Consider the following 25,637-nt stretch of genomic DNA (forward strand, 5'->3'; position numbering starts at 1 on the left):
CAGGGCGGCCCCATGTTACTTCCGTCAATAGCCCCGCGGGCCGGGCCTAGCGCGAGGCGCCGTGCGGGGCCGCCAGGTGCGGGGGCGGCGCGGCGAGCACGGCCGTGTGCGGGGACGGAGACAGTGTGGGGCGGCCCTGGTGGCGGTGTGGGGCCAGTGTGAGAGATGGGGGGCTGCGGGGGCGTGGGGCCGGGGTGAGGGGAGGGGGTGGCTGTGTGGGGCTGGGGTCCGGGATGAGGAGGTCGGAGGCGGTGTGGGGCAGGGGCGAGGGGGCCGGAGGCGGTGTGGGGCAGGGGCGAGGGGCCGGAGGCGGTGTGGGGCAGGTGTAGGGGGGTTTCAGAGGTGGTGTGGGGCATAGCGGGGTGGGAGGTGGTGTGGGAGGTCAGGGCCATGTGGGGCGCACGCGAAGGAGCAGGGCTGCTTGGCCGCTCAGGGCTGGGAGAGCAGCAGGTTGCGGGAAGAAGCTGGGTACAAAGTTCGCATGGGGCGAGCGAGCAGGTTGACGCACCTTATTTGGAAGTGAAAGTCGGATGGACTGGCTGCCCTCGGGCTGCTCAGTGGGCAATAACAGCCAGAGTAGGGGTAGAAGCAGGAGCTTGTGCGGCCAGGAGCCCGGTTTGGCCTGGGTGTGTGGGGCTGGGAGGATGAGAGCTGGAGTGGGTTGGGTGTGAGGGGATGGGTATCAGAAGTAACGTGGGGTGTGGGGTTCGGGATGATGCGGGATGGAGGTGGAGGCAGAGCTCCTTGGCACAGTAAGGGCTGGATCAGCAAGTTGCGGGAAAGCAGCAGAGGTGCAAAGTTCAATGGGGGTGAATGGGCAGTTTCACTTAACCTTGTTTGGAAGTGGGAGACGGGCTGGTTGCGCTTAGGCTGCCCTATGGGGAGATAGTGGCTGGAGTAGAAGTGGGCAAGAGGAGCTGATGGAGGCAGAGACAGAGGTGAGAGGTGGAGAGGATCAGATGCCAGGAGGGGCCAGAGTCAGAGGTGGCCTGGAGTGGCTGTGGGGGGCTGGGCGGGGGGCAGCGTGGGGCCAGTGTGAGGGCTGAGGGGCAGAACAGGGTGGCTGTGGTGGCTGCGTTCAGAGGCAGAGCTGTGGGCGAGTGAGTGGCGGTGTGGGGCAGGCGGGAGAGCCGGGGGCGCGGGGCGGTGTGGGGCAGGCGGGAGAGCCGGGGGCGCGGGGCGGTGGGGGGCAGGCGGGAGAGCCGGGGGGCGCGGGGCGGTGTGTGGGGCAGGCGGGAGAGCCGGGGGCGCGGGGCGGTGGGGGGCAGGCGGGAGAGCCGGGGGCGCGGGGCGGTGTGGGGCAGGCGGGAGAGCCGGGGGCGCGGGGCGGTGTGGGGCAGGCGGGAGAGCCGGGGGGCGCGGGGCGGTGGGGGGCAGGCGGGAGAGCCGGGGGCGCGGGGCGGTGTGTGGGGCAGGCGGGAGAGCCGGGGGCGCGGGGCGGTGGGGGGCAGGCGGGAGAGCCGGGGGCGCGGGGCGGTGTGGGGCAGGCGGGAGAGCCGGGGGGCGCGGGGCAGTGTGGGGCAGGCGGGAGAGCCGGGGGGCGCGGGGCGGTGTGGGGCAGGCGGGAGAGCCGGGGGGCGCGGGGCGGTGTGTGGGGCAGGCGGGAGAGCCGGGGGCGCGGGGCGGTGGGGGGCAGGCGGGAGAGCCGGGGGCGCGGGGCGGTTGTGGGGCAGGCGGGAGAGCCGGGGGCGCGGGGCGGTGGCGGATCAGGACCATGTGGAGTGCACATGGAGCCGCAGCTGTTGGCAGAGCGAGGGCTGGGAGAGCAGCAGGTTGCAGGAAGAAGCTGGGTACAAAGTTCGCATGGGGCGAGCGAGCAGGTTGACGCACCTTATTTGGAAGTGAAAGTTGGATGGGCTGGGTGCCCTTGGGAGGTAACGGGCAGAATAGTTAGAGGTGGAGGAGCTGATGGTGCCCAGGGTGAGAGGCGCTGTGGGGAGGATGCGAGGGTCCAGGGGGATTGGGCTGGTTAGGGGCGGGTGTCAGAGGGTGTGTGTGAGTGGTCAGGGAGCCTGTGAGGGGCAGCTGAGAGGGCTGGAGAGCTGAGGTGGAGTGGGGTGGGTGTGAGGACCAAGGGCAGAGAGGTGGGTTTGGGGGATGGAGGGCCACGGGTGGCATATGGGGCGCCTGCACGGGCGAGGTGGGGCTGCGAGAGGAGGTTTGGGAGGGGACTGCAGAGGCCGGTGGGGCTTGAGCTCCTGGGCCGGGTGCGGAGCAGGTTGGGTACCCATGGCTGGAGCAGTGGTGTGGGCAGATGGTGTGGGGGGAAGGGTGCCTGGGGCCGGGAGCTTGTCCCCAAGGGCAGGGCTTGGGAGCACCAGCCACGTGCACAGGGAGGGGGGCAGCAACAGGCTGAAGGGAAGAAGCACAGAGAGTATGGGGTTTGTTTGGGGTGAATGAGGAGGTTAATGCAGCGGGTGGGGAAGTGAAAATTGCATGGGCTGGAACCACCTGATTGCTCTGTGGGAAATAACAGCTGGAATTGCGGGTAGATGATAAGCTTGTAACATTGTGGAAGCTTGAGGCTGGGTTTGGAGTGGTCATTTAATGTGAAGGAATGCATGGGGCAGGATGGTTGGCTGGGTGAGCTCCTAGAGGGTGGGAGGATGGATCTGCCTGCAGTGCAAGTGTAAAGGGGCTGTTTCTTTTGAAAACAGAGCTGCTGAAGAAAGGATTTTGTTAGGGTAAGGGGAGAGATGAGGATACTGTAGGAATGTTAGGGGGAATGGGAAGGACCTTGCTTATTCCCAAAATGTTGGCTGTAGTCCCAGTACTGACCAGGGTGGTTTAAATCCAGACTATGCATTCCTAGGTATCTGGCAAATCTTCCCCATTAAAGGGGCAGAGTGATAAGATGTATTGCTGCAATTTTTAATATTATTATAGTGGTGTTTATTTTTGTAGTGAGTTGCCTGCCCCACTGAAAGCAGCTGCCTTAAGAAGTGCAAGGGTGAGTAGAGCAGTTACTGCAATTTCACACTGTAGTCAGCTTCACATACACAGCCCTCTTCTATACTTCTTGGTGGTTCTTGTTTCCTCAATGTTCTTTGCTTTTTTCCTCCCCACTCTTAAAGAAGGGTGTGTGGTGCAAGATGAAGAGCCCCATTATTCTGAAATATGGTCAAGTTATTTTTCAGGGGTAGAGCAGAACTTCCTTCTTGAAATTCCAAGGCTTCATGTGTGTCAGAATGAGTTTCCATTTCAAAAGGGGTAGCTGAACTCCGACCCACCTGTGATGACTGCATGTCTCTCTGGGTACACACTGAACCATTGGCTTCATATTGCAGCCTCCCTTTGTCCTGGGTGTCCAGTTAATAGCTCAATTTGAGGTGACCCTCGGCAACTGAAAAAAGTATTTGGGAGAATGAGGCTTCCCTTGCTGGGAATTCATTGTATTTCAGTGTAGTGCTATTTCAATATTTAGAGCTATTACAGAATAAATAGAAGGAGCAGTATGTGCTTGTGCTTGCTAAACTTCTCGACACTCATTTGTTAGTCAGATCTCAAAATTGCTCATCTGTTTGTATCCTGTGTAATCTACTCAAACGTGATTGACCGTGCTCTTTTTGGTATCATCCATTTCCTGGGTTACTGTGGCACTTTGTTTCCTAAAGAGCTAGGGAACCTGCTGGGGTTTGACACATGCTGAAAGAGATTCTTCTTCAAGAAGAATGAAGTCACAGAGTCAAAGTACTTAGGAAGCCTTTGAATCTGTTTCCTAGCAGAATGCTCTACAGAAAACTTTTTCCTCAGTGTAACCATAACTTTCCTCTAAGTTTGAAGAGAACACTAGAGTAATGAAATAATGACAAGGTGCTCTGTAGCTTTTGTCAATAATTAAATACTGTGCAAACAATCTGCTTGCTGTTTTTAGAGAAACCATGCCATTTTTGGGCCAAGACTGGAGATCCCCTGGATGGAGATGGGTTAAAACTGCAGATGGATGGAAACGATGTGAAACCTTCAGTCCCCCAACTGAAGATGGGAATAGTCAGCTTAGTGACATCAGTCCCACTGTGTAAGCTCCGAAATACGATTATCTCGGGGGATAATGGATGAGAAGGCAAAGATTGACTTAATTTGCTTTCATACTGGGAATGCTGTAAGACATGATCTTGTTGGCATATATAGGAAGCATAAAAGCACAACGGTGTGATTTATTTAACTAGGCAGGTTGGATGCTTCTCTAGACTCTGTTTACCTAAGCTTACACCCTAGGCTGTGTAGAGAGCTTTACTATTTACACTAGGAGAATTGCTTCATGAATTATTTATGTGGCAAACCAGATGCCATACTTATTTTTTTTTTTAAAAAAGGAAAATAAATCAATTACTACTTAATGATGAATGTGATCTTTTGCATTTGGAACTATAAAAATGCTTATTGAAGTTTGCTGATTGTTTAACACATATGAGAATATATGCCCTTGTAGAACAGTTAAGAATTATATTGGAGAATAAAGTAAAGAATACTCGTAGCAGTTACTATAGACTGATATAAGTGATTTGTCCAGGCAATTTCCTACTTGATTTCTTCACCAACAAGCAATTTTCAGAGGTGGCATTCCTGATTATAAATTCCAGCTTAATATGCTTGTAAAAGGGGCATTCAGTGTTCTTCTTGGTAGCCTAGTGGAAGTCCAGTAAATGATGTAATTTAGAGGGGATTTCTTGCTAGCTAGGACCTGCTGAATTCATACACCTGTTTTCTAAATGTATGAAATTAATTTCAAGTGAGTAATCAAATGGTGAGTAATTCTTATCTTATTGAGCCTTTCTTGAACCATTTTCCTCATGCCCTTTTTATTTTTGTGCTCACCTGCTCCTGATAGTATTTAGTCTCTTTATTTGTTGACTTTATTTAGGACTCTGAATATGAAAGACTGTTTACGTGGCTGTTTGTGTGCCTCCAGATTAAAAGCTGACTTAAATATCTGGGGGAGGGAAAAAAAAATTCCTTGTGTATATCCTTACAGATACAGTTGACAAATGAAAGGCAATCTATTTTAATTTTGATACCTGTTTGTGTAGGCACTAAATCATTAATTTTTGTTGTCTGCTTTAATGAATATAACTGGGCAAGTATGACAAATGATCCTAATTTTTGTAAATATTTGTGTAAATTGTCAAGGATTTTGTTTTTCTGATCTGAGTTGTATGCTCATCCTTTTTTCCTGGGAACACAGTAAGTTTTTGTATTGCTGACTCCCCCCCGCCCCATTAGCCCTTAAGTCTTGGAGTTGTCCTTCTTTCCAGAGGTAGATTTAAACAGCTCTTTTTGGAAAGAGATCAGAATCTTAAAAGTTCAAGATTAAAATAAGAGCATTAGACAAATTTGAGGGGACTGGTCACGAAAACAAAGTTTTCATGGTATCTAATGTGGTCCATGACTTGAATTTCTGAAGCTGGTTTGGCACCTTTTCAGAGTCTCAAACTGGGGTACTACTGTGGTCTCAGGCAGGCACCTTCATCCGTGAAGCTCCTGCATTTCCCCATCTTCCTCCTACACATCTCTACTTACCTACGCCAAACGGCAGCACAGCAGCTGTGCACCTTTCCCTTTTGCTCTGCTTCTGTTAATTCAGTCAAAATTACATGGCGTTTAAACCTAAACGGCAGAATTTAAACTGATATTTCTTGGTGTAGTGGTACTCACTACTTTGAAGTAATTTTACTACATTTTGAGAACTTTGAATCTGCGAGTTGCTTGCTTTATGCTTTTGATGCTTGTTTACACAATACCACAGATTAAGTTGGAAAGTCTTCTGGACCTCGACCAGTCCAAACTTCCACTTGGAGCAGGGTCAGCCAAAATCAGGTCTCAAACGGCCTGTTTGGGTTTCATACATCTCCAAGGATGGAGACTCCACAGCCTCTCTTGGCTGCTGTTCAAAGTTTTGTTAGCCTTGAAGTAACCCCCTTGTTGGGGGGAAGAGCTGGACCCTGTAGTGCATTCAAGGTGTCCAACCACAGGGTGCTGATCACTTCTTTCAGCCCGAGGGCAGCACTTGTGTTAATACAGCCCCAGGTGAGCCAGTCTTCAGTGCAAGGGCCCCCTGCTGCCTGTGTCCAGATGTGTCCACCAGGATCCCTTGGTCCTTGGCTGCCCAGCGGCGTCGCAGCCTGTTGTGCTGCATGGGTTACAGCGTTAGCACTGCATGGGGAGGCAGAGCGGCAGGTTGTGTTCTGCTCGGTAGTTGTACTGTATCATCCCAGACCGTGTGGAAACAAGCATCGCTTTACAGCTCAGCTTTGGATGTATTGATGTGATGTCATGCTGAATAGAAATGAGGCTGGGTGAAATGCAGAACAGCTTCCTTGTCGAAGAAGCATGTAGTAAACACTATGTAAATATTTTCATGTGTGCTTCCTGGTTTGACTGTTCTGTGAATGTCCTGTTGTATAAAGTCTTGTTGTTCCACCAGGTTTTTTATTTTAATTAAGATAAGGTGCTCTGTTCACCAAAATATTCTGTAAAAGCTATACTGAAGCAAGCTTTATGGGTATTGTAGCTCAAAGAGCAATGAGGATGCTTTTTCTTTGTTGCATAGAGGGAAATTCAAGCTATGTAGCCGATTGATACTCACTTTGCTTTTATTCTGCTTTTATTGGATGGAACTGTTTGGCAAATCTTGTCAGACAACAAAGCTATTACCTGCTGTTGAGCTCCACGTTCAGAAGTTTAGTTGCATGTTCCAGGACTTAAACTGGATAATTCAGAAGAAACAAAATATGCTGGTTGAGTTTTCTCATTTTCTGTATCTTTAACCTGAGCTAGCATTTTACTGGTTACAGCAATTTCCCAAATGCTTTTGTATAGCATGTTGTCATTCTTATGAAAAGACGTAATCCCCTCCTGGGCCTGAAAATTTTAACTATATCAATTAATAGCAATAGGTATTGCTATATGTTGCTGATAGATACATGCAATCTAATGTCTAGATGCAAGTTTTTGAATCCGGCCTTGTATTTCAGTTTGAAAACATTCAGCCATGGGCAGAGTAATTGAAGTTTAACCTGACACAGGGATAAATTCCCCTGACGAACTTCATAATGTTTTCATGAATAGTAGTGAGCTGTGGGGAAAAGGCTCATATACAATTTTCTTCTCAAGTAACGACAGAGAAATAAAGTAGTTTTAGAGTTGAGCTTCAGTTGCACGTAGCCTTAGTGCTTATCTGCACAGGGCCGCTGCCTTCATGAGAAGACGGGTTCCTTTATCTGTGTGCTGGAAATACAAACGCCGCTTCTTATCTGTATTGTGCTTCCTTATAATCATCTGTGCAAATGGAAAGCAAAACCTTAATTAATGAAGCTGTAGGTGTTTATGTAGCACACTAAGCTTTCCGAAAGTTTTCGAAAGGTCAATTTATACAGCAAAACTGTTTTTATGTTGCAGTTCTGTATAATCCTCTGTCAAAGTAGATGCTTCTGTCACTTTGAGAAATAGCTGTAGATGATCCTGTGTGAGAGAGAAGGCGGATGGATTGTCTGGTTCGTGACGTCCTATCAATCACTAGAAAAACAGTGCGCTCGCTCCCCAATTATGTACGCAGTTGTGATTAGGGTATTTATTTGAAATATTCATGCATTTATCCTTCTCCAAAGTTTCTTTGTTTGCCTATATGTTGTCTGTAGTAAAAGTAGGGTTTTCCAGGGCTTGGTCCATTTCAAATTGTGTTTTTCTTTATACATGAGACTTGCGGAGAGCCAGCTGTTCAGCCAGGATTGTTGCCTCATTAGTCCTTCCTAAATATCACTAATAACTGACTTGAAACACAAAATAGAAAAACACTTTAATTGCTTTGACAAAAAAAAAAATGAACAACACTTGGAAAAAAAGAACAAGACAGGTTCTCACTTAAAATAGGTACTGCAGTAAACCTTCAAGGAGAGGAACATCTTCTAAAATATGTTTTTTCCAACTGGTGGACCCTTTTAATGCAGGAAGTTATAAGCTGTAGGCTGTTTATTTAAATCCTTGTCATTTTAATTAAGTGTTTTTATTTCAGCATCTTAACTGATGATGATGATGAAGAAATGTACAGTACTGAAGACTGTGAATTTGCAACCAAGAAAAGGAAAAAAGATCACTGTAGGAATAACACGAATTCACAATGCAAGTCGGGTTTGTTTTCACTTGTTTTAGAAGACTCTTAGGATCAGCAATGCTAAATATTCATATAATGGCCATTCATGTAAGGAGCAGTCCTCTTATTCATGTCCACTTCTGCTATGAAACATTATTACAGAAGTGGCATGTCTTAGCTGTAGCTTTGATCATCCATTATGTGGTTTTTCAAAGATCCAAAGATAACTAATTGAAGAGTTTCTGCCTACATAACAAATGTCTTCTGATACTAACCTATTACTTTGTAGACAAAATTCTTATGTGTGCTCCTGGAAGCTTTTCCTTAAGGAGTTTTATTATTGATTTTTTCAAATTCTGATTATTGAAGCAGCCCTGGAATTAGTTCAGGAGTAAATATCTTTATCATAATGCCTATGGTTTCCGTTAAAGTATATATTTATTGATATTTAATTTATATATAAAAAAAGGATTAACAAGCCATTTGTTCTATTTTTTTTATTATTGAAAGTTGCTGTAGTTTACATTGTAAATTCACCATGATGGTGAGTAAACTTAAAGTAGATAATTCAGCAAAGTAGGTGGGAAAAAAAGTCTTCCCAAACTGCTTTTGGAGTTTTTCATACTGTTGATTTTACATATTTGTACCCCCCAAAACTGCAACAGAGATGATCTTGAAGAAAGCTGCAAGCCTCTTGATTGGGCTTAAAAAATGTTGCTAATTATCAAAACTGAGAGCTGATATGTAAGAACACTTTCATTCGTTGACATACCCAGAAACACAGAAGTGAGAGGTCTGTGTAATTGCCTTTGTTAGTCTTCCACAGGTGACCCCCTGCAGCATCCAGAAATGTTTGTAATGGCTGAATACAGATCATTCACCTTTACAAAAGAAAACAGGCTAGAAATGCACAGGCTTCAGAAATAAAAATTACTCATTTCTATTCCTTTCTGTGTTAAATGCTGAGAAGTCTTTTTGACTGGAAAGAATGAGGAGTTTTGTGAGAAACTGATTGCTTTTGGTAGATAGTCAACAAATTGTATTAAAGCTGCCAATTCTCAAGTGTCTGATTTATAAACCTATTCTACTTTTCCTTAGTGTGGCTTTTAAGTACATCTGTCCTGAAAATTTGAAATCATTCTTGGCAGACTTTGTAAAATTTCTTCATTTAAACTGTTATAATACTTTTCCTCTTGTGAAATAGTTTGAGGATGGTATATTTTCTTCAATTAATTTATAGAAAACACCATCAGAAGTGAAAATTGAAAATGTTTGTTTTTATTTTAGATTTTTATCGTGAAAAATGGATTTATGTTCATAAGGAAAGTACTAGAGAAGTAAGTCCTGCATGCTGCCTACTTCTGTTTTCTCCTCATGACACCTGTACTGAAGCACCAAAAGGCAATGCTATTCTTTAAATTGTGGCTAAATGTCTAACACAGAAAATAAATTCCAGGTGTTGAAGCACTGGTCCTATTCCAGGAGCAAATGGTCCTGTTCTTACCCTAAATATGAGCATAAATTGTTGCATACATATAGTCAGTGAATGCTTAAAGTTGTAAGCTCAGACTGCTGCGTGTCTTACGGCACCTTCTGCCTTGTGCTGACATGAACATAGGACACGGTGGCCACAGGATAGCAGCAGCAATGTGCCATGTAAAAATGGGGTGAAATATCAAGACATTCAGATGCCACTGATTACAGATTCCAAGATTTGTAAAATTCAAAGGCCTTGCATCAAGTGAATAGTGCTTCTGTGCCTGCTAGCTCTAAATACAATTGCTGTGTTTTCATCTGCTCTATGGTAGTTTTCAGTCCAGATGCATTACACTTCCAGAGAACGTGGTATGCAGATACCTCAGCTGCATGCCAGAGTGCTTTCCTGAATGCAAGTCTTCACAATTGTTGAGCTGCTTTTGCCAATTTTATCCTTCTTTCTTTCTGTTTAAAATGTGCATATTCTTCCTCTTAGAGACATGGCTATTGCACTTTGGGAGAAGCTTTTAATCGCTTGGATTTTTCAAGTGCAGTTCAGGACATCAGAAGATTCAATTACGTGGTCAAAGTAAGTCTCATCTGTATGTGCCTTTCAAAAATGCATTTGGTGATATATTTACATAAGTAAACAGCTGGTGGTTTGCAACTCCATAAATGTCCTGTTTTATATAATCATTTACTACCGCATGAAATAACCGAGCTTTTCTATTATACTGAGTATTTTCCTTTGAAAAATGCTTATATTATTTTGTGAAAGTCTGTAGCTTGACAAGGGTGGTAACAGACAGTACTCTGTTTTGATGTATTTACAGGCAAACATAGATGGTGGTCTCAGCTGTTATCCTTGGGGTGATGAACTCTCTTTAGAGACAAAGTGATTCCTATACAACCAAAAATAGCAAAATGTAGAACATCTTACAATATACTTAAAATAGCAATTTCCAAAATAGTTTGTGTAAATATTCAACAGCACTTGTTAAAACGGCTGTGTGACTCATTGCACTCCTTTTATTTGTGTAGTATGTCTCTGACAAGATATATAGGCATTTACCTCTAACTTTCCTTAGAATTTACTTTTGGAAGACAAAAATGGAAGACTGAAAAAGCTGGAAAGCCTCAAGTTTTATTCTGAGTTGTCTTTCACACATAATGTTGTAATACAAAGTGTATAGGAATAACTTCCATTTTAATGTCATAGTTCTTTCCTGACAAGTTCCCTTTCCACTATATTAGTTAGCTTCTATGGGTTAAGTGCCAGTCAGTACTGCCATGTGCCTGTTTCCCACAACTACCTATCCTTTAGGCTAGGGAGCTGTGTAATGTGCCCCAACTTCCCAGGTGCCTGAGCAGCTGCAGCCACAGTTGCCTGTTGCAGGAGATGCCTGACTCGAGGCTGCAGTGCTTGGGGTCCTGGCTTTAGGCAGCAATGTGTCTGCCTCCTGTTTCTCAAAGGAGCTCGAAACATGAGGTGTCCTCAGGACTGCAGCTCAGCTCTGCGGTGAGGGGGCTCTCAAGGGAGGTAGTGGCTGGACTGTGTCCAGGGAGGAGACACACAGAACACTTAGTTGAACAAGCATTTCAGCACTGCTGTTAGGCCATGGAGTGAAGGCACATTCTGACCAGCCTTGTAAAGCTTGGTTTCCACGTTGGTGGTTAGAGTTAACTACTAATTCTGGACTGGATGGGGTATGGATTTGAGATGGAGTTGGTGGGGAAGAAAGGGTTTGACTTTCCCTGTATGCTTTCTGCCACAAGCTTGAAGAAAAGCTGTGGCAATATTTTTTCTGTCAAACAATATGTTAAAGACTTATTCTAACCATGATGAAGGCCTATTCTTGATGTAACTCTCCTTAGGCCCTCTGAAGGGAGATTGTGCTGTTACTGTTAGTAAAAAATAATAATAATAATAATAAAACTAACACTAAACCCACTGTTGGCATCAATGTGATGATACAATGGGGAATTACTGCTTTTTAGCTGAATTTTCTTTTTCTTTTCTTTCTTTCTTTCTTTTTTTTTTAAGTGAGCAAGCAAGCTACACTTGAACATATCTGCAGGATTGTTTTTCCATCTTCTAAGTGTTTGTTTTATAATCTTAGAGTCTTATTGATATTGCATACAATAATTTACCTGTAATTCCAAAAATCCTTAAGAGATTCTAGCACAGAAGTTGCACAGTTTGCCTTATTTTCTTGCCACAATAGGAGTGGCACTACAGCAGCGAATCAAAACATGCAGTAAATGTTCAGTAAATATTAAGTAAGTGTGAAATAAGGTATAATGGGAGGAACAAAAAACCATGCTGGCATCGTTAGGAAATGGTAAATCAACTCTGCCAGTTCAAAACTGCAGACTGTGAATATCAAATTGCTATTGCAAGTCAGTAATTTGGCTTTTTATGAGGTATTACATTTTCAGGTGGATATTTGTGAACAAAGGGATATTCAGAGGGCAGTGAAAGAATCAAAAGTCGAGTGGGAGAAGGGCGGTGAACTCACAGAAAAATCAACCAAACAAAAACAGGTTTCTCATCCTGTGAAGGAGATCAGCAAGCAGGGGATTGATTAACATTGTACAGAACAGTGAGATTGGAGGGAAAAACAGTTCCAGGTTTTCTGTGCTTCCTCGCAGGAAAAAAATGGGGTTAAGAGCAACCTTTAATCACCGACAAATTCATAAACCAAAAATCCATTTCAAACAACACGGCTGAGAAAGGTTGGTTGCCACATGCTCCACCATGTAGATGAAGCTAATACTTGCACAGTAGTCTGAAAATGTACATCACAGCTTAGTCATGAAATGCCAGTGGGAATGCTTAGCTTTGGCATTTGTCTTGTTTCATTTCCTTAACTCAGTAGTTATATTTTAATGAGATATAATGGTCGTGCTGCAGGTGATCGTATGTCAGGACTCGTGTTCATAATATGTTGTATGCAATGTCTGTGTGCATTAAGTCATCTTTTACTGTTGCTCTAAATTTTAATTCTTTATCCTAGCTTTTGCAGTTAATAGCAAAATCCCAGCTAACTTCACTAAGTGGTGCAGCACAGAAGAACTACTTCAGCATTTTGGACAAAATTGTGCGGAAGGGTAAGACCCAAGGTTTTGTCATCTGCTTGCTCAGATTTTATTGCTGTGATTGGATGTTTTCTTGTGGTGGCAGTGGGGTTATTAGTTGTCTTTTTATGTTTACATTGTTAGACAAATAACAGCATATTAGTGAAAGGTCTGGTACTTCACATGCAATTTTAATAAACTGTTTTCTTTTGATTATTGAATCATGTCTGAAGTAGATTTGTGAAGTCATGTGGCAACAAAATTATATTCAGAAGCTATTGACTACTATTAATTTTTCTCCACAAAATATGAAAACCTCTTAGATGAAACAACTGTAATAAGATTAATATGATTATTTTTCCATTTGCATAATGTACTAAAATGTAGAAGTACATAATTGCTTTTTGCATGCAAAAGAACTATTATATAATAATGTTGACAAACTGTTTAGTCTGGTAACCAGACTGAGTGGAGATGCAATACTGTCAGCTTTGAGCAGAGAATCTCATAAGTTGTTATTCAGCATTATGTTCATTAAATACATAACAAAACATAAATTTTGCTTGTGAAATTGTGTTAATTATTGATCTTGCACTTATGGAAGAGCATTAATGAATGTCATTGTGGGGATTAGGGCAGTTCAGCTGAATAATGTTGATTAGCTTGGGTTATCTGTGTTAGAAATTGAAATAGTATTTTGTTTTATTTTCTAGTCCTGGAAGACCAATATAACCCACGATTAATAAAAGATCTACTACAGGATCTTAGTTCTACTCTCTGTACACTGATTAGGGGAGTAGGAAAATCCGTTCTGATTGGGAACATCAATATTTGGATTTGCCGACTAGAAACTATCCTTGTGTGGCAACAACAGCTAAAAAACCTTCAGATGAACAAGGTGTGTTGTTAAATCATGCTACTAGAGTAATGAGGGGAGAGAAGTGTATTAAAAACTGGTTTCTGATTTGTAAATGAACAAAATTTCAAATGCATCTAAAACATTGCTTGATTTCAATATTTTTGGAGAAGTACTACAGAATTAATTAAAATTTGAATCAGCTTTCTTAATATTTTAATAGTCCTCTTCTAATGAGTATTGCTACAATGCCTATACTGCTATGTCTTTTCTGAAGTGTTTAAGATGCAAGTTTACTACAAAAATTTCAAAATAAATTTCTTTTACATTTTCCATTTCTATCAAAGCAAATGTTCTGTTACTAAGGAAATAGATATCTGAAAAAAAAAAAAGTGGATATAGACCAGGAATATGCAAGTAAATGTAAGTAGACTGTTCAGCGTAGCAATTTTACAGCTTTATACGTTAGCTGAGTTGCTTTTTGTGGGGAGGAAGAAAAAAAAAAGTTGATAACTTCAGCATCTGGTCTTTAATCACACAGCTTTCTTTAAAACATATGGTATGCATTGCTCTAGGCTGCTCTAGTGGAATCTTCTGAAGATAAGCAGAGATTTTTAAGTCTCCTGTGATTCTAACCTGCCTGGGGTAGTCCTGGAAGAGGAAATGCTGCGGGATATTGCTTTCAGTAAAGTGATGAAGCTGTTTTATCTATTTGCTTGTGGCTATGAAATTTTGAAATTGTTCTTGCTGGGTATCTGAGTAGAACAGCTAATTTTGGAATAGAAAACAAGAAACAGGAAACCCAATCTCAGTGATTCTTTTTTATATATATAAATATGCCAAACCACCACATGTCCAGTTTTAGAAGTTGTAGTTGCAGCATTTGTTTCATTCCACTGTTAAATTCAGTCTGAGTTTTACATTGGTTGAGATAACCAGTGAGAAATCATCCATTTGTAATGCTCACGTATCCCTGAACAGCACGGTAATTCCAGAGGTGTTTCCAGGAGGTCCAGCCTGTGGGATTATGTGAGTTTACTTCATGGCTCCCATGAGCTGGAGCCTGTGAGGTAGAATACAGGAGCTCAACTGCTGCAAGGGACTGGGTGGCTCTTTGGGGCTGGGCAGCCCTTCAGGGAGGGCCATGGTCCCCCAGCAGCGCTGCCCAACGCTCTGTGCTGCCCTGTACGCTCAAGGGGGGGACTATCTTCAGTCTCCTTTGCACAGAAACTCATCCCTTAGGTTCAGTCATATGATTTGTGCAGTGTGTTTGACCCATTAACAAAAACTTTAAGCAAAAAAGGGTGTGTGCTCCTGTTAGAAACCACCTCAGTGCTTTGATCCATCGTTCCTGCAGAAGTGCTGATTTGTCACATGCAACTGTCTTCAGATTTTATAGCTATCTTTCAGATTGAGAAATGACCCTTCTTTATGACCTTGATAACACTTTCATTGTGTACTTGTACTGTTCAGTCCTATATTCAGTGAAATATACTTAAAATGATGCATACAGTGCTTTGAATTAAAATTGAGAAACTTGTTATCCTGTAAGTTATAATAAAACTAAGAACTGATTATTTATAGTGAAATAAGTTATAGCTAGGGTTTTGGCACATTTCTCAAAGTGGGGATGAAAACGCTTTAATTCTTCAAACTATTTTTTGATTATCTAGGGAATAAGTTATTTCAAATTTAAAACTCTTGAGATAATATCTAATTCTTTTATTATTTTAGTGCTAGGAAAGATGCAAGTTGCAAAGCTATATTAATTATCTCTTTTTATACCTGTAGTCATCTAAGCTCTCAGCCTCACATATATAAAAATGGCAGCCAAATAATCACAGAATCACAAAAATAAAAATAGATATTACTCATGCTTTTTAAGACCTAAACTGAAATGTCAGATACTTTTAAAGAAAAAAAAAAAGTTCTTCTACCTTATCCTGGCAAGTCTGTCAAGTGACTTTTTTTCTCTCTCTCTCTCTTTTTTTTTTTTTTTTTTTTTTTTTTTTAGCAAGTCAACAATGGCCTTACACTTAGTGATCTACCTCTGCATATGCTGAATAACATCTTGTACAGGTTCTCTGATGGCTGGGACATTATTACTTTAGGTCAAGTGACCCCAACTTTGTATATGCTCAGTGAAGACAGACAATTGTGGAAAAAACTCTGCCAGTACCATTTTGCTGAAAAACAGGTAATCAGTTTTATCACTTGTGTAAATCTGGCTCTTGTCTCTATTGTATTTATACAAATAATGAAGTATGAACCCCCTTGTCTTTGAGATAAAAATGGGGCAGAATGTGGCAGAATGTTTCTTCTGTTTCTTCTGTATGAAGAAATCTTGCAATGTATTAGCATAGCTACATGTAGTGGAATGAGATATTTTATAAATACAAGCTTTATAAATCTTGTCCATGTGTTATGCTGGTTTAGAAGTAGCTGTTGTGCACCAGCTACACTTTATTTGCAAATTTATGCTCAAGTAGTATGTTAGTTGTTTATTTCTGTGTTTCTGAAAAGGTAAGTATGTGTAAAAACTATGTTTGAATTGAAAGACCAAGTATTATTTAAAGCCATAGTTACTGCCTTAACAGAAAAAAAAATGCTAGTTGTAGTAGTTGATCATTTTTTTGTCTTTCCATTTTTTTTAAAAATGGTAAAATGAATTACTAGTCTAAACATTGTTTTTGTTATATAGTTAGCATTGCGTATAATCAAGATAGAGTGGAGCTGGATCAGCTGGGTATGGCCTATTTTTCTTGACAGATTTGCATTCCCTTAGTTTTAGTTTAGCTTTTTCCGTCTAGAGCTCTATAGCTGTTCTTCAGAGATGAATACTTGTCAGCCTATTGATTTCAAAGAGTTCTGGTTTTAAAACTTCAATTTAACTGTCTTTTTCAGTCATTTGCTGATTTGACTAGATCTTTAACTATGTTAAAGGAAGGTATTTTTATATCCAGTTTTGTAGACATTTGATTCTATCAGAAAAAGGCCACGTTGACTGGAAGCTGATGTATTTTGCACTTGAGAAGTATTATCCAATAAAGGAACAGTACGGGGACACTCTGCATTTCTGTCGACACTGTAGCATTCTGTTTTGGAAGGTAAGAGCTTTGAAATAATTAGAAATTAGTGCTCAATCAGCTCCTGATGATTATTTGAAAGGGAAAAATACTAACGTATCATTCAGCTTTTTCATGTGAAATGTGATTGTTCAACTAAAATGTAAGCTTAAATAATCTATGAAACTTCCAAGTAAAACCAGTATTCCAAATTTGGTTAGCATATTTATTTTTATACCTGATAACTTCAATATTTGGAATTACAAGGAATACTACCCATTTGAAGCTAGTGCAATTCTTTCTCATCCTGTCCCTAATACTGCACAAGGAATAAGGAACATTGTAAGGAACTCAGGTGAAGTTAGTTATTTTATTAAATCTCTTTTCTAATGATGGCATGACAATCAATAGATGTTTCTAATGAAAACTTTAAACTGTCATATTCCTACCATGTGGGTATGAAATTGCATGTATCTTATAGGCGGCTTCTGTCACATTAGAAGTTGGGAAGAATGTGTGAAATTTCTAAAATGTATTTTATGCTTATTTTAATGGTTTACCGTGAAGCATATTCCATCTTAAAACATGATTTTTTTAGTAAGGTACTATCCCATTTAATATTCATGTAAACTCAGTCGTGTTCTTTTGGTTGTACCATAATCTAGCCTTCTTGTCAGATTTATTTCAAACCTCAAAGACCAGATGTGAGTATTGGCAAGTGGAAAATAAAACAAGAAAGGTTGGAGAAATCTTGCAAAGTCAATCTTTCTGGTCACAGAAATGATTTGTTCTTCTGCCCGCTTTCTACAATTTTAAGTCTAACTGCATCAAGCCAGCAATGCTAATGTGAGGCTTTTTTTTAATCTTTTTTTTTTTTAAAAAAAAAAGGTCTTTAGCCTTCATGAAAATGGCGTGGTCCTGAATTACATGATTTTATACTAGAATTTCTTTGATATCACAGGAGCTCTTCCAGCTATCAGTGTATTTCTTAGCATTAAATTAATAGAAGGTAATCAGATAGTTGGTTTCTGCTTCGAAAAGCCTGGGCACTTGCTGAAGAACTCATGTCAAGAATGACCAAGAGCTGTTTATTACAGTGAAGTAAGCCTTATAAAGTGTTGTCTATTATTCAGAGTTTTTTTCTCTCTCTCTTCAAAAACAGTAATTTGAAAGGTAAGCACACAGTTTGCATGCTGGGGATGGGCAAGAGTTTCTCATATGTGGGGCCTTGTGTGCTAAGGCTTTGCTGTGTCAAGGAATAAGGCTTTTTGCAGTGCTTTTTCTCTGATTCTGGTCTTGATATAGTTCTGATAGTGTGGCAGTTGCAGTATAAGGAATAATTAAATGGTTTTTGAATGCAGTGTTTAACACATCAGTGGCCTGGAGGAGGCACCAGAGTGCACTCTAACCAAGCCTGCAGATAACACTGTCGGGGGAGTATTCAGTACCCTTGAGGGCCCAGCTGCAAGGGAGAAGGCTCTAGGCAGCCTGGAGGACTGTGTGGGTTGGATTTACCCTCAGCTGTGCAGTTCCTAAATCCTGTGCCTGGTAAGGAGGAGTCACAGGCAACACAGGCCTGGGAGCAGCTCTGGGGAACGGGAGGCAGTTCAGGGGAGGGCAGAATGGCTGGGAGGCCGCAGCGCCCTCCCTGTGAGGAGAGCTGGGGAAGAGGTGGCTCCGGGGGCCTCGCAGCCCATCCACGGGGCAGCGAGGAGGCTGAGGAGATGGGATCGAGCTGCTTGCGGATGTGCTGGGCAGGCAGACAAGAGGCAGCAGACAAAAATTGAAGTAAGAAGCTCAGATAAGCTGTAAGGGAAACATTTCTAATCATCAGGACAGGCTGTCAAGGGAGCCCTGTGGTGAGGGAGACTGTCGCCATTCTCCAAGGTTTTCAGCAGCTGGTGGGATAAAGCTCTGAGTGGAACGGGCTGATCTCGTAGCTGGCCCTGCTTTGAGCAGAAGGCTGGATGGGAGACCTTCTGAGGTCCCTTCCAGACAGTTTTTCCTGTGAGTCTATGATGCCAGGTCTCAGAACCTAAATGGTAACTTGGTTTTTAAATAAGTATTTGCTCAGGGTGAAATAGGCTGTGCCAGAGAAATAGATTTTTGCACCAACTGGCTCACTGATTGGCAGAGATGCTAAAAGACCAGTCAAAGGTCTGAAAAGTAGTTCCTCTGGGTGCCCTGGCAGGGCAATGTAAGGTAGTGCTAGTCATACTGAGCTCATGGAAGGAAAAAAAAATAGTTCTGCTTTTTTAGTTATCTATATATATGTGTCTATATCCTCTCAAGGTTCTTAATAGCACAGAGGACTTCATCAATTCTAGTAAAATTCAATGTTAAGTGAAAATACCTGCCTTAAGCAGAAGAAAGTGCATGAGACTTTAGCTGTTCTTATGAGCTTCAATAGTGTATTTGATTAAACAAATTATTAAAGGAAGTTAGTGGTAGACATGATTGTATGTGTGTATAATACATTGGTTCTCTGCTGAAGCTTTTTTCCTCTATATGTTTAGTGGTATTTTAAGGAATCTTAAAAAAAAAAAAAAAAAAAAAAAATTAAGCTTCAATGAGAAATCACAGATACCTTACAGGGAAAAGTAGCAAGTGTCCAAGTCTTGAAGCACTAGATTCTTGAAATAGTATGAAATAGTCTACATGTAAACTTCATTTTTGGTACATTTAAGAGCTGTCTGTTTTTCCAAGTATATTCAAAAGCACTTCAAAAAAAAAAAATGGCTTACTTGTTTTGGGAATTACACTTGCTTTTATTCCTGCTAAAAAACAAAGCAAAACATCAGAAACAGAGGAGAAAAAAAGTATTTTTTTCCTCTGTACTAACAGAGTACAAAAAAATTAGTAAAGCTCGTTAGTACAAAAAGTACTAACAAAGGTTAGATTCATAGAATTGTTAATTTCTTTTAATTTAAAGCCAAGCAGGAACATGACTGCTTTCCATAAATTCTTCTCGCACAGGGAAGGGATGATGAAATGTGTGACTAGAGAGGAATTATTTAGGCTGAGGAATATTCTGCATGCAGATAGGTTGCGCAGACTACCTGTGGGCAGACATATGCTGGGAATTAAGGGTTTCCGAGAATCAAAGCAGCAAGGTCCTGGAACAGCCACGAAGCGCAGGCCTCACTCGTTATAAGAAGAATTTTCATTGTTTATGAAACAGATAATATGATGTAGCTGCCAGTGACGAGAGAGGGCTAGATCCGATGACCTGAGAAGTCCTTTCAGTTCTGCATTCTCTGTCCTTTTAAAGACAGACTCGCAGAAAAAGAGTGAATTGACCAACAGCTGAAGCAGGGAAACAATTTTTTACTTTTCAGTATGTTATAGTAATCTTACTTGTTAAAAGTTATATCAAAATCTTTCAGATCTGTGAACAAGCAGCATTTGAGGCATTTGTGTTGACAGTGTTTAAAACCTCTGACCACAGTAATACTAAAAAAAGTATAAGGGAGATTACTGAAAATTCATCTATAGGAGCTACAGTGATAAATCAGCTAGCTTGTATCCTGTATTAAGGAAGGAATGACTATAAGCAGAACTCTCTGTATCAGATGACCTCTGTTTTTGAGAAGAGACTTTTTATTGAGGGATTATCCACACCGAAAGTGAGCCAAATACATAATTTATCAGTAATGTAAAAAGAATGACATCTAATGTTAACTGATGATGCTTGTTTATGTGGTGCTTTTCCTAACTCTCTGTTCCACTAGGCAGCATTACGTTTGTGGGCAAATCCTCTGTTTTTCTTACTTGGCTAACTGCATAATACACCTTAGTTAACCTGAGATGGACATAGAAAATAGTTGAAATGTCTGTTCTGTCAAGATCCAGGGCTTTACGTAATGGGATAATTGTTTAACATATGTGATATGGTCCACGCTTGGTTTTAGTCTTACTGGAGTTTGTGATGGTTTGGGTTTTCCAACCTACTGCTTTGCTGCAAAAAGTACTTGACATTAAATGTTTTGTAGAAGACTTGGAACAAGGGGCACAGTTCAACAAACCTTAACTTTGCTTCTTTTACTTTGCGGCTCTCCTTCCTGCTTCCTTCTTCCTGATCTCAAAGGACTACCATCTTGCTTTGTTACTCAAGGTATTTCACGTGTGTCTCCTCTCTGCTTTCACTGCTGGTTGTTCTCTAATGTCAGAGTGAACAGGCTGTTCACTTCTAATTGCCCAGGCATTTTGTTCATATCAGTTTAGCAGCAGGAATAGTTTGTTCCTTGTAACCCAATCAGATAAGGTAGTGATGAATTTCCGTCTTAGTTTTTCTTCATCTTTTTGTTATTATTGAAGTATTTCCCTTTATTTAATGCTCTTTAAACTATAGACCATAATTCAACTTCTTACGAAAACAGGTGCAGGTGTCAGTGAAACTAGATTCACCGAGGAAGAGCTTTCCCTGTATTGAGCATTTGAAACTGTTTCTGTGCTCCCTGATGTTTTCAGCTTTAAGTGCTAAATTAAGTACAATAGCATGGATGTCAAAGAACTTTCTCTATGCAGGGGTAATAAAATGAATTTTACTGCACTTGGAATACTTAAATAATGGTTAGGCTTAGGAATGATTAGCTCTGAAAAGAATTCCAAACAAACTACATATGGTTGGGGAGGGATAGGGAAGGAGGGGAGGTAGTTGCAGCATTTTCTGAATGAGGAGTTTGTATGAATAACTGCCCCGGGAAGGATTGTAGCTCCAGAGTTGTGACAGGAACTTCATTTGCACTTAGGATAATTTGAGAAGGAAAACAATTTGTCAGCAAATACTTCTCATGGTGAATTCTTTTGTTAATTAAAACAAATTCTGTTTTTAGTTTTAAGCAGATTTATTGAAAGTAATCTGATTTGAGTGTAAAGAGCAGTATTAAATTTAGTGAAACTTTTCCTCAAAGAACACTCAAGGCTGCATGATTCCTCTTGATTTTTAATGGAACTTCCAATTCATACCGCTTCCCATTGAATTGCTCTTTCCATTTATTAAAAAAAAAAAAAAAAAAAACCTTAACTGCGCTTTTTTTTTTATCAGATCTGTACTTCCTGACTGAGCAGAGCTTTCAAAAGTGTCCTGTGATGTGCAGAATAAAGCACCTAGCATGTTACAGGCTAAAGCTAAAGTGTACACTTAGAGTTATGAGTATAAATACTCAGTAAAGGATGAGTGGAAACCCCAACTTCTTTCCCAGGATCCAAACTCTGCTGTTTTCCCTGGGAACTACAAATTAAACCCATGGCAATGGGGAGAGGAGATAATAGCTGTTAGCAAGTGCCTTTGAGAGTGTGTTTTTCTGCCACTGAATCTTTCCCTTGCAAATGTCATTTCAAGGTGTAGGGGGTGGTCAACACTTTTGGTATTTTGGGGTCTTTGTTTTTCTTTCCTGTATCTATGTTGTGTTGGCAGCACCACTTGGCACCTGATTTGTCTGGTGCTGCCCTTTTTTACAGTGGTTCTTTTACCTGTTTGTCATTAACACCTGCTTCTTAGGCACTAATCAAAAAGTGGGAGGATGGGGAATTCTGGCTGCATGACAATTTCGTGTTGACATCTATAGGCCAAGGAAGGCACAGGACCTGTGAGGGGTGCCTGGCCCAGGCTGGCTCTATGTACGTTCAGGGTGGAGATCCTTAAAATAGAGTCACAAGAGCAGAAGTTTGCTTCTTTGTCGGCTTCTCCCATAGGCCAAAGGAGCTACGTGAAAGTTTGAGACAATCGGCACAAAGAGTTTGGCCTACAAAGTTTCCCACGTTATAATTCATGCATTTGAGCTTATTTTGCCTTGACTGCTTGTTGGTTGCATGGTGCAGTAAAAGATCTGCTTCTCACTGCTGCTTTGCACCAGGTACTGAGAGGACAGAAATAGGGCTGACACTTTTTGCAAGTGGGTTGTGCTGCTGTTTACAATTTTGTCATTGCAATGAATTGCAGTCCTGAAGTCATTAATGTTATTAATTTGTTCCCTGCACTGTTAATGGAATAAGGAGAGAGTAGAACAAAAGGTGAATTTTGTATTCTTTATCTGATGGCATTAGCTGTACAGAGCCTGTTGCTACAGCTATAATAAACTGAAAGGAAGTTTAACTGTGAGGAATAAAAGATGAAGGAATTAATGCTCCTACTGCACTCATTTTTACAGATCTCACCTCCCAATAATCTCTGCTCAGCAAGACCTTTGCTAAAAAGATGCCCCTCAGCCTGCTGCCGGTGACAGTGGCTTGAGGCAGTTCCTTCCTCTGTCTGTGAAAGAGGAGGGAAGAGGCTGGTGAGGAGAGTGCCCAGCAAAGAGGGGCTCTCCTGCTGTGGGCTTGGAACAGGCTTCCTGGGGAGGCGTCTGCTGCCTTTGGCTCTGACAGACAGAGCAGGAGCATTTGGGTTTTGGACTGGGCAAAGTCAGTGCAGGTTCAACAAGGCATTTGCTCTGTAAGACACCTATTTCGTAACTGTTTCAGACAAGACTTTTGTAGAAAATGGACCCTTCCAGTTTGAAGGTTGTGTTGTGAGACAGCTTCAGATGGCAACAAAATGACCAGCCTCCCCTGCTTACAAACATCTTCAGTCAGAGCTCTTGGGTGAAAAAATCATATCTCGACCCACTACATTTCTGTGTTAGCTATATTTCTCAAAACTAATGGGTCAAGATAGGAGTTTTTAGCAGGGAGGATGAGCTTACTAGGTTGCCTATAGTGGATGTACTTGCATGTGGCTGTATGTGATCTTTGTTTTTGTTTTAGTGGGGAGTGGGACGGGAGGGAGTGGGGCTGTAAAAAGGGAACTTACATTTTTTCCTTTTTCATCTTGCAGGACACAGGACATCCCTGCACAGCCAGTGACCCCGACACCTGTCTCATGCCAGTGTCTCCTCAGCATTTCATTGATCTCTTCAAGTTTTGAGATGCCCAGTAGCCATGTTCCTGTGTTTGTGGCTGTTTGTGTGAAGAGTCAGGCAGGATACGTTATGCTTTTTGTGCAATATATTAAGTGTTATGTTTTGTTGTGGTTTAAAGTTATGTTGGGATATTATTGGACAGGCTTATTCTGTGTGAATTTTGCTCAGAAAAGAGCTGAGGAGAGGGACATGTACTAAAGCAAAACAAAACATTGCTAGGAAATGTCTGCAGTGGATGATTTCTGAGTCCAAGGAGGACTGTTTTAATCTCGACTTGAAATCCATTCTTTCACTGCCTTAATAGCTGGTCAAAACTACGTGCAAGAGTTCAGCTATTCTTACAGGGACCAAAGGAATTTTCTGTTAGTCCTTTCTTCTTTCTTTAAGCCACCGTTTTCAAAGCACTTCCATATAATTTTTACCATTATGAAGACTAGGCTGGTATTGTCTTGGACTCATAATGTCTCAGTTACCAAGGTGGCACTAATCATTGTGATCTAGTGAATAAATATAGCTGTGGTTATCTGTTGTTCAACCTATAAATGAAGGAAGCCAATATTTGTACATACATTATGCAAAAATATTTATTTTTCTTATAAGGACTTTATTAAATGACATATAACCTATCGCAGCACATCCTATATAACCCAAGGGACAGGCATGGGGCTGCTGCAAAATAATGCATTTTTCTGACAGTAGCAAAGCCTTCATTTATACTCTGTTTAGTGTTGAACTGATGCATCTCCGAAATAGGAGATGTTACTGAAATTTAACCAAAATTGAGCTGCTTGTTTCTAGGCTGGTACAGTGGCAATACATTAATGCTGCCAAAGGATCTTCTAACCCAACAAGTCTTTATGAGCTTTGGGAAACCCCAGAAGCCTGTCTGAGCTGAAGTACCCTGAGCTGGATAATCAGATAGTAAATTCTCTAGGGAGCTGTTTTCTATCCCGTAAAATGAGAGTAATTGTTAGGCTTAGGCAGATTTAGAAAAAATTTGTGGAGTTTTGATTTTGTCAATGAAACTTTATTGTAATTTTCAGAAAGAATAAATAATGTGCTATATTCTGCACTGTCTTGCTTTGAATCTAGTTTTGTATACAGTGTAATAAATCATGTTTTTATTATTCCTAGAAATGTCTCTGGCATAGAGATGAATCCACTTGCATCTGGTAACATGGTCTTTAGTGGCTAACAGTGACAAGAATGCAAGTAGCCTGAGTGACCCTGCTTTCCTCTAAACTGTTTCATTTAAAGACCAGCTATCCTTTTTTGTTTGTTTGTTTCTTTGTTTTCTTTTTTTAAAAAAAGAACACTTAATAGGCTGTAAAGGAGGAAGCAGCCTCAGAAGAAACGTTAAGTATTGAGTACCAGCTGTCCTGGCTATGTGAGGCAGCCTTGAACTGAAGAGGGTGAGGGAGGAGGCTGATTCTGATTCTCACCCTGGTTCACTTGCTGTGTTGCTGCCAGCCTCCCCCTCAGCTGCAGCTGCTGCTGTCCGTGTGTGGGGTTAGTGGCCCTTATTTAACAGTGGTTTCTACCTCTGTTCCATTCATCCAGAGGTTGCAAACTGAGCTTTTGCACTAAAAAGTTTGGAAGGCCAGTGGTTTCAGCAAGTAACTTTTAGGTCTCTTACAAGTGTCACGCTACAAGAATCATCCTTTTGTATGCCCTGTTGCTGCTGAGCTCCCTCTTAGCAGGGTGGAGATGGAGGCTGGAGCTTCTCTTGTGGTGGAGGCCATTAAGGGCAGTGGAAACATCCAACCCTGGGGAGAGGGTTTTTAGTGCTCTGCTCCAAAGAACTTCTACAGGCAGATAGATTCTTGAAGCTGCTCTTACTGGAAAAGGGAGAGGTGAGCAATGCACACATCCTACAAGCAGCAGTTCAGTGCAGGCTTATATTTAATTTAAAATAAAAAAGGCTTCAAGGGCAGGATCACAGTGTCACGAGCAGCTTTGCATGTGTTCAGAGCTCTGCAAAGCTGAGCCTTGGGAGCTGTTCCCCAGTGCCATTAGGAATGCAGAGAGGAGTTTCCTTAGCCTGGGCAAATACTGTAGAGCTTGATTAAAAGTGATTACATGGTGTGAATTTATCAGCTGCATGACAAGATGCATTTTAATTGTGTCCCCTAAGCAAAAGGCTAAGGGAGTGATTGTGATCAATAGGTTCC

The 25,637-nt window shown here is 41.6% G+C and overlaps 1 protein-coding gene across 3 annotated transcripts; it reads left to right on the forward strand.

Moving 5' to 3' along the window:
- On the forward strand, positions 1–24,465 carry FBXO25 (F-box protein 25). 3 transcript variants are annotated; one of them, XM_088530560.1, is made up of 11 exons: positions 1–76; positions 3,875–4,018; positions 8,012–8,127; positions 9,377–9,426; positions 10,062–10,154; positions 12,583–12,676; positions 13,357–13,541; positions 15,514–15,696; positions 16,463–16,606; positions 20,652–20,678; positions 23,382–24,465. In XM_088530560.1, exons 2-11 carry the CDS (start codon positions 3,882–3,884, stop codon positions 23,469–23,471), a joined length of 1,119 nt encoding a protein of 372 aa, XP_088386686.1. In that variant the 5' UTR covers positions 1–76; positions 3,875–3,881; the 3' UTR covers positions 23,472–24,465. The 3 variants fall into 3 exon arrangements, with proteins under 3 accessions (XP_088386686.1, XP_088386685.1, XP_088386687.1); XM_088530559.1 differs by lacking the exon at positions 1–76 and adding an exon at positions 2,888–2,950; XM_088530561.1 differs by lacking the exons at positions 1–76; positions 20,652–20,678 and adding an exon at positions 2,888–2,950.
- Positions 24,466–25,637: the final 1,172 nt, after the last annotated feature.

This window comes from Tinamus guttatus, unplaced genomic scaffold, assembly GCF_059628265.1.
Source record: "Tinamus guttatus ecotype Peru unplaced genomic scaffold, ASM5962826v1 Tinamus_guttatus_pri_ptg000383l, whole genome shotgun sequence".
Lineage (NCBI taxonomy): Eukaryota > Metazoa > Chordata > Aves > Tinamiformes > Tinamidae > Tinamus > Tinamus guttatus.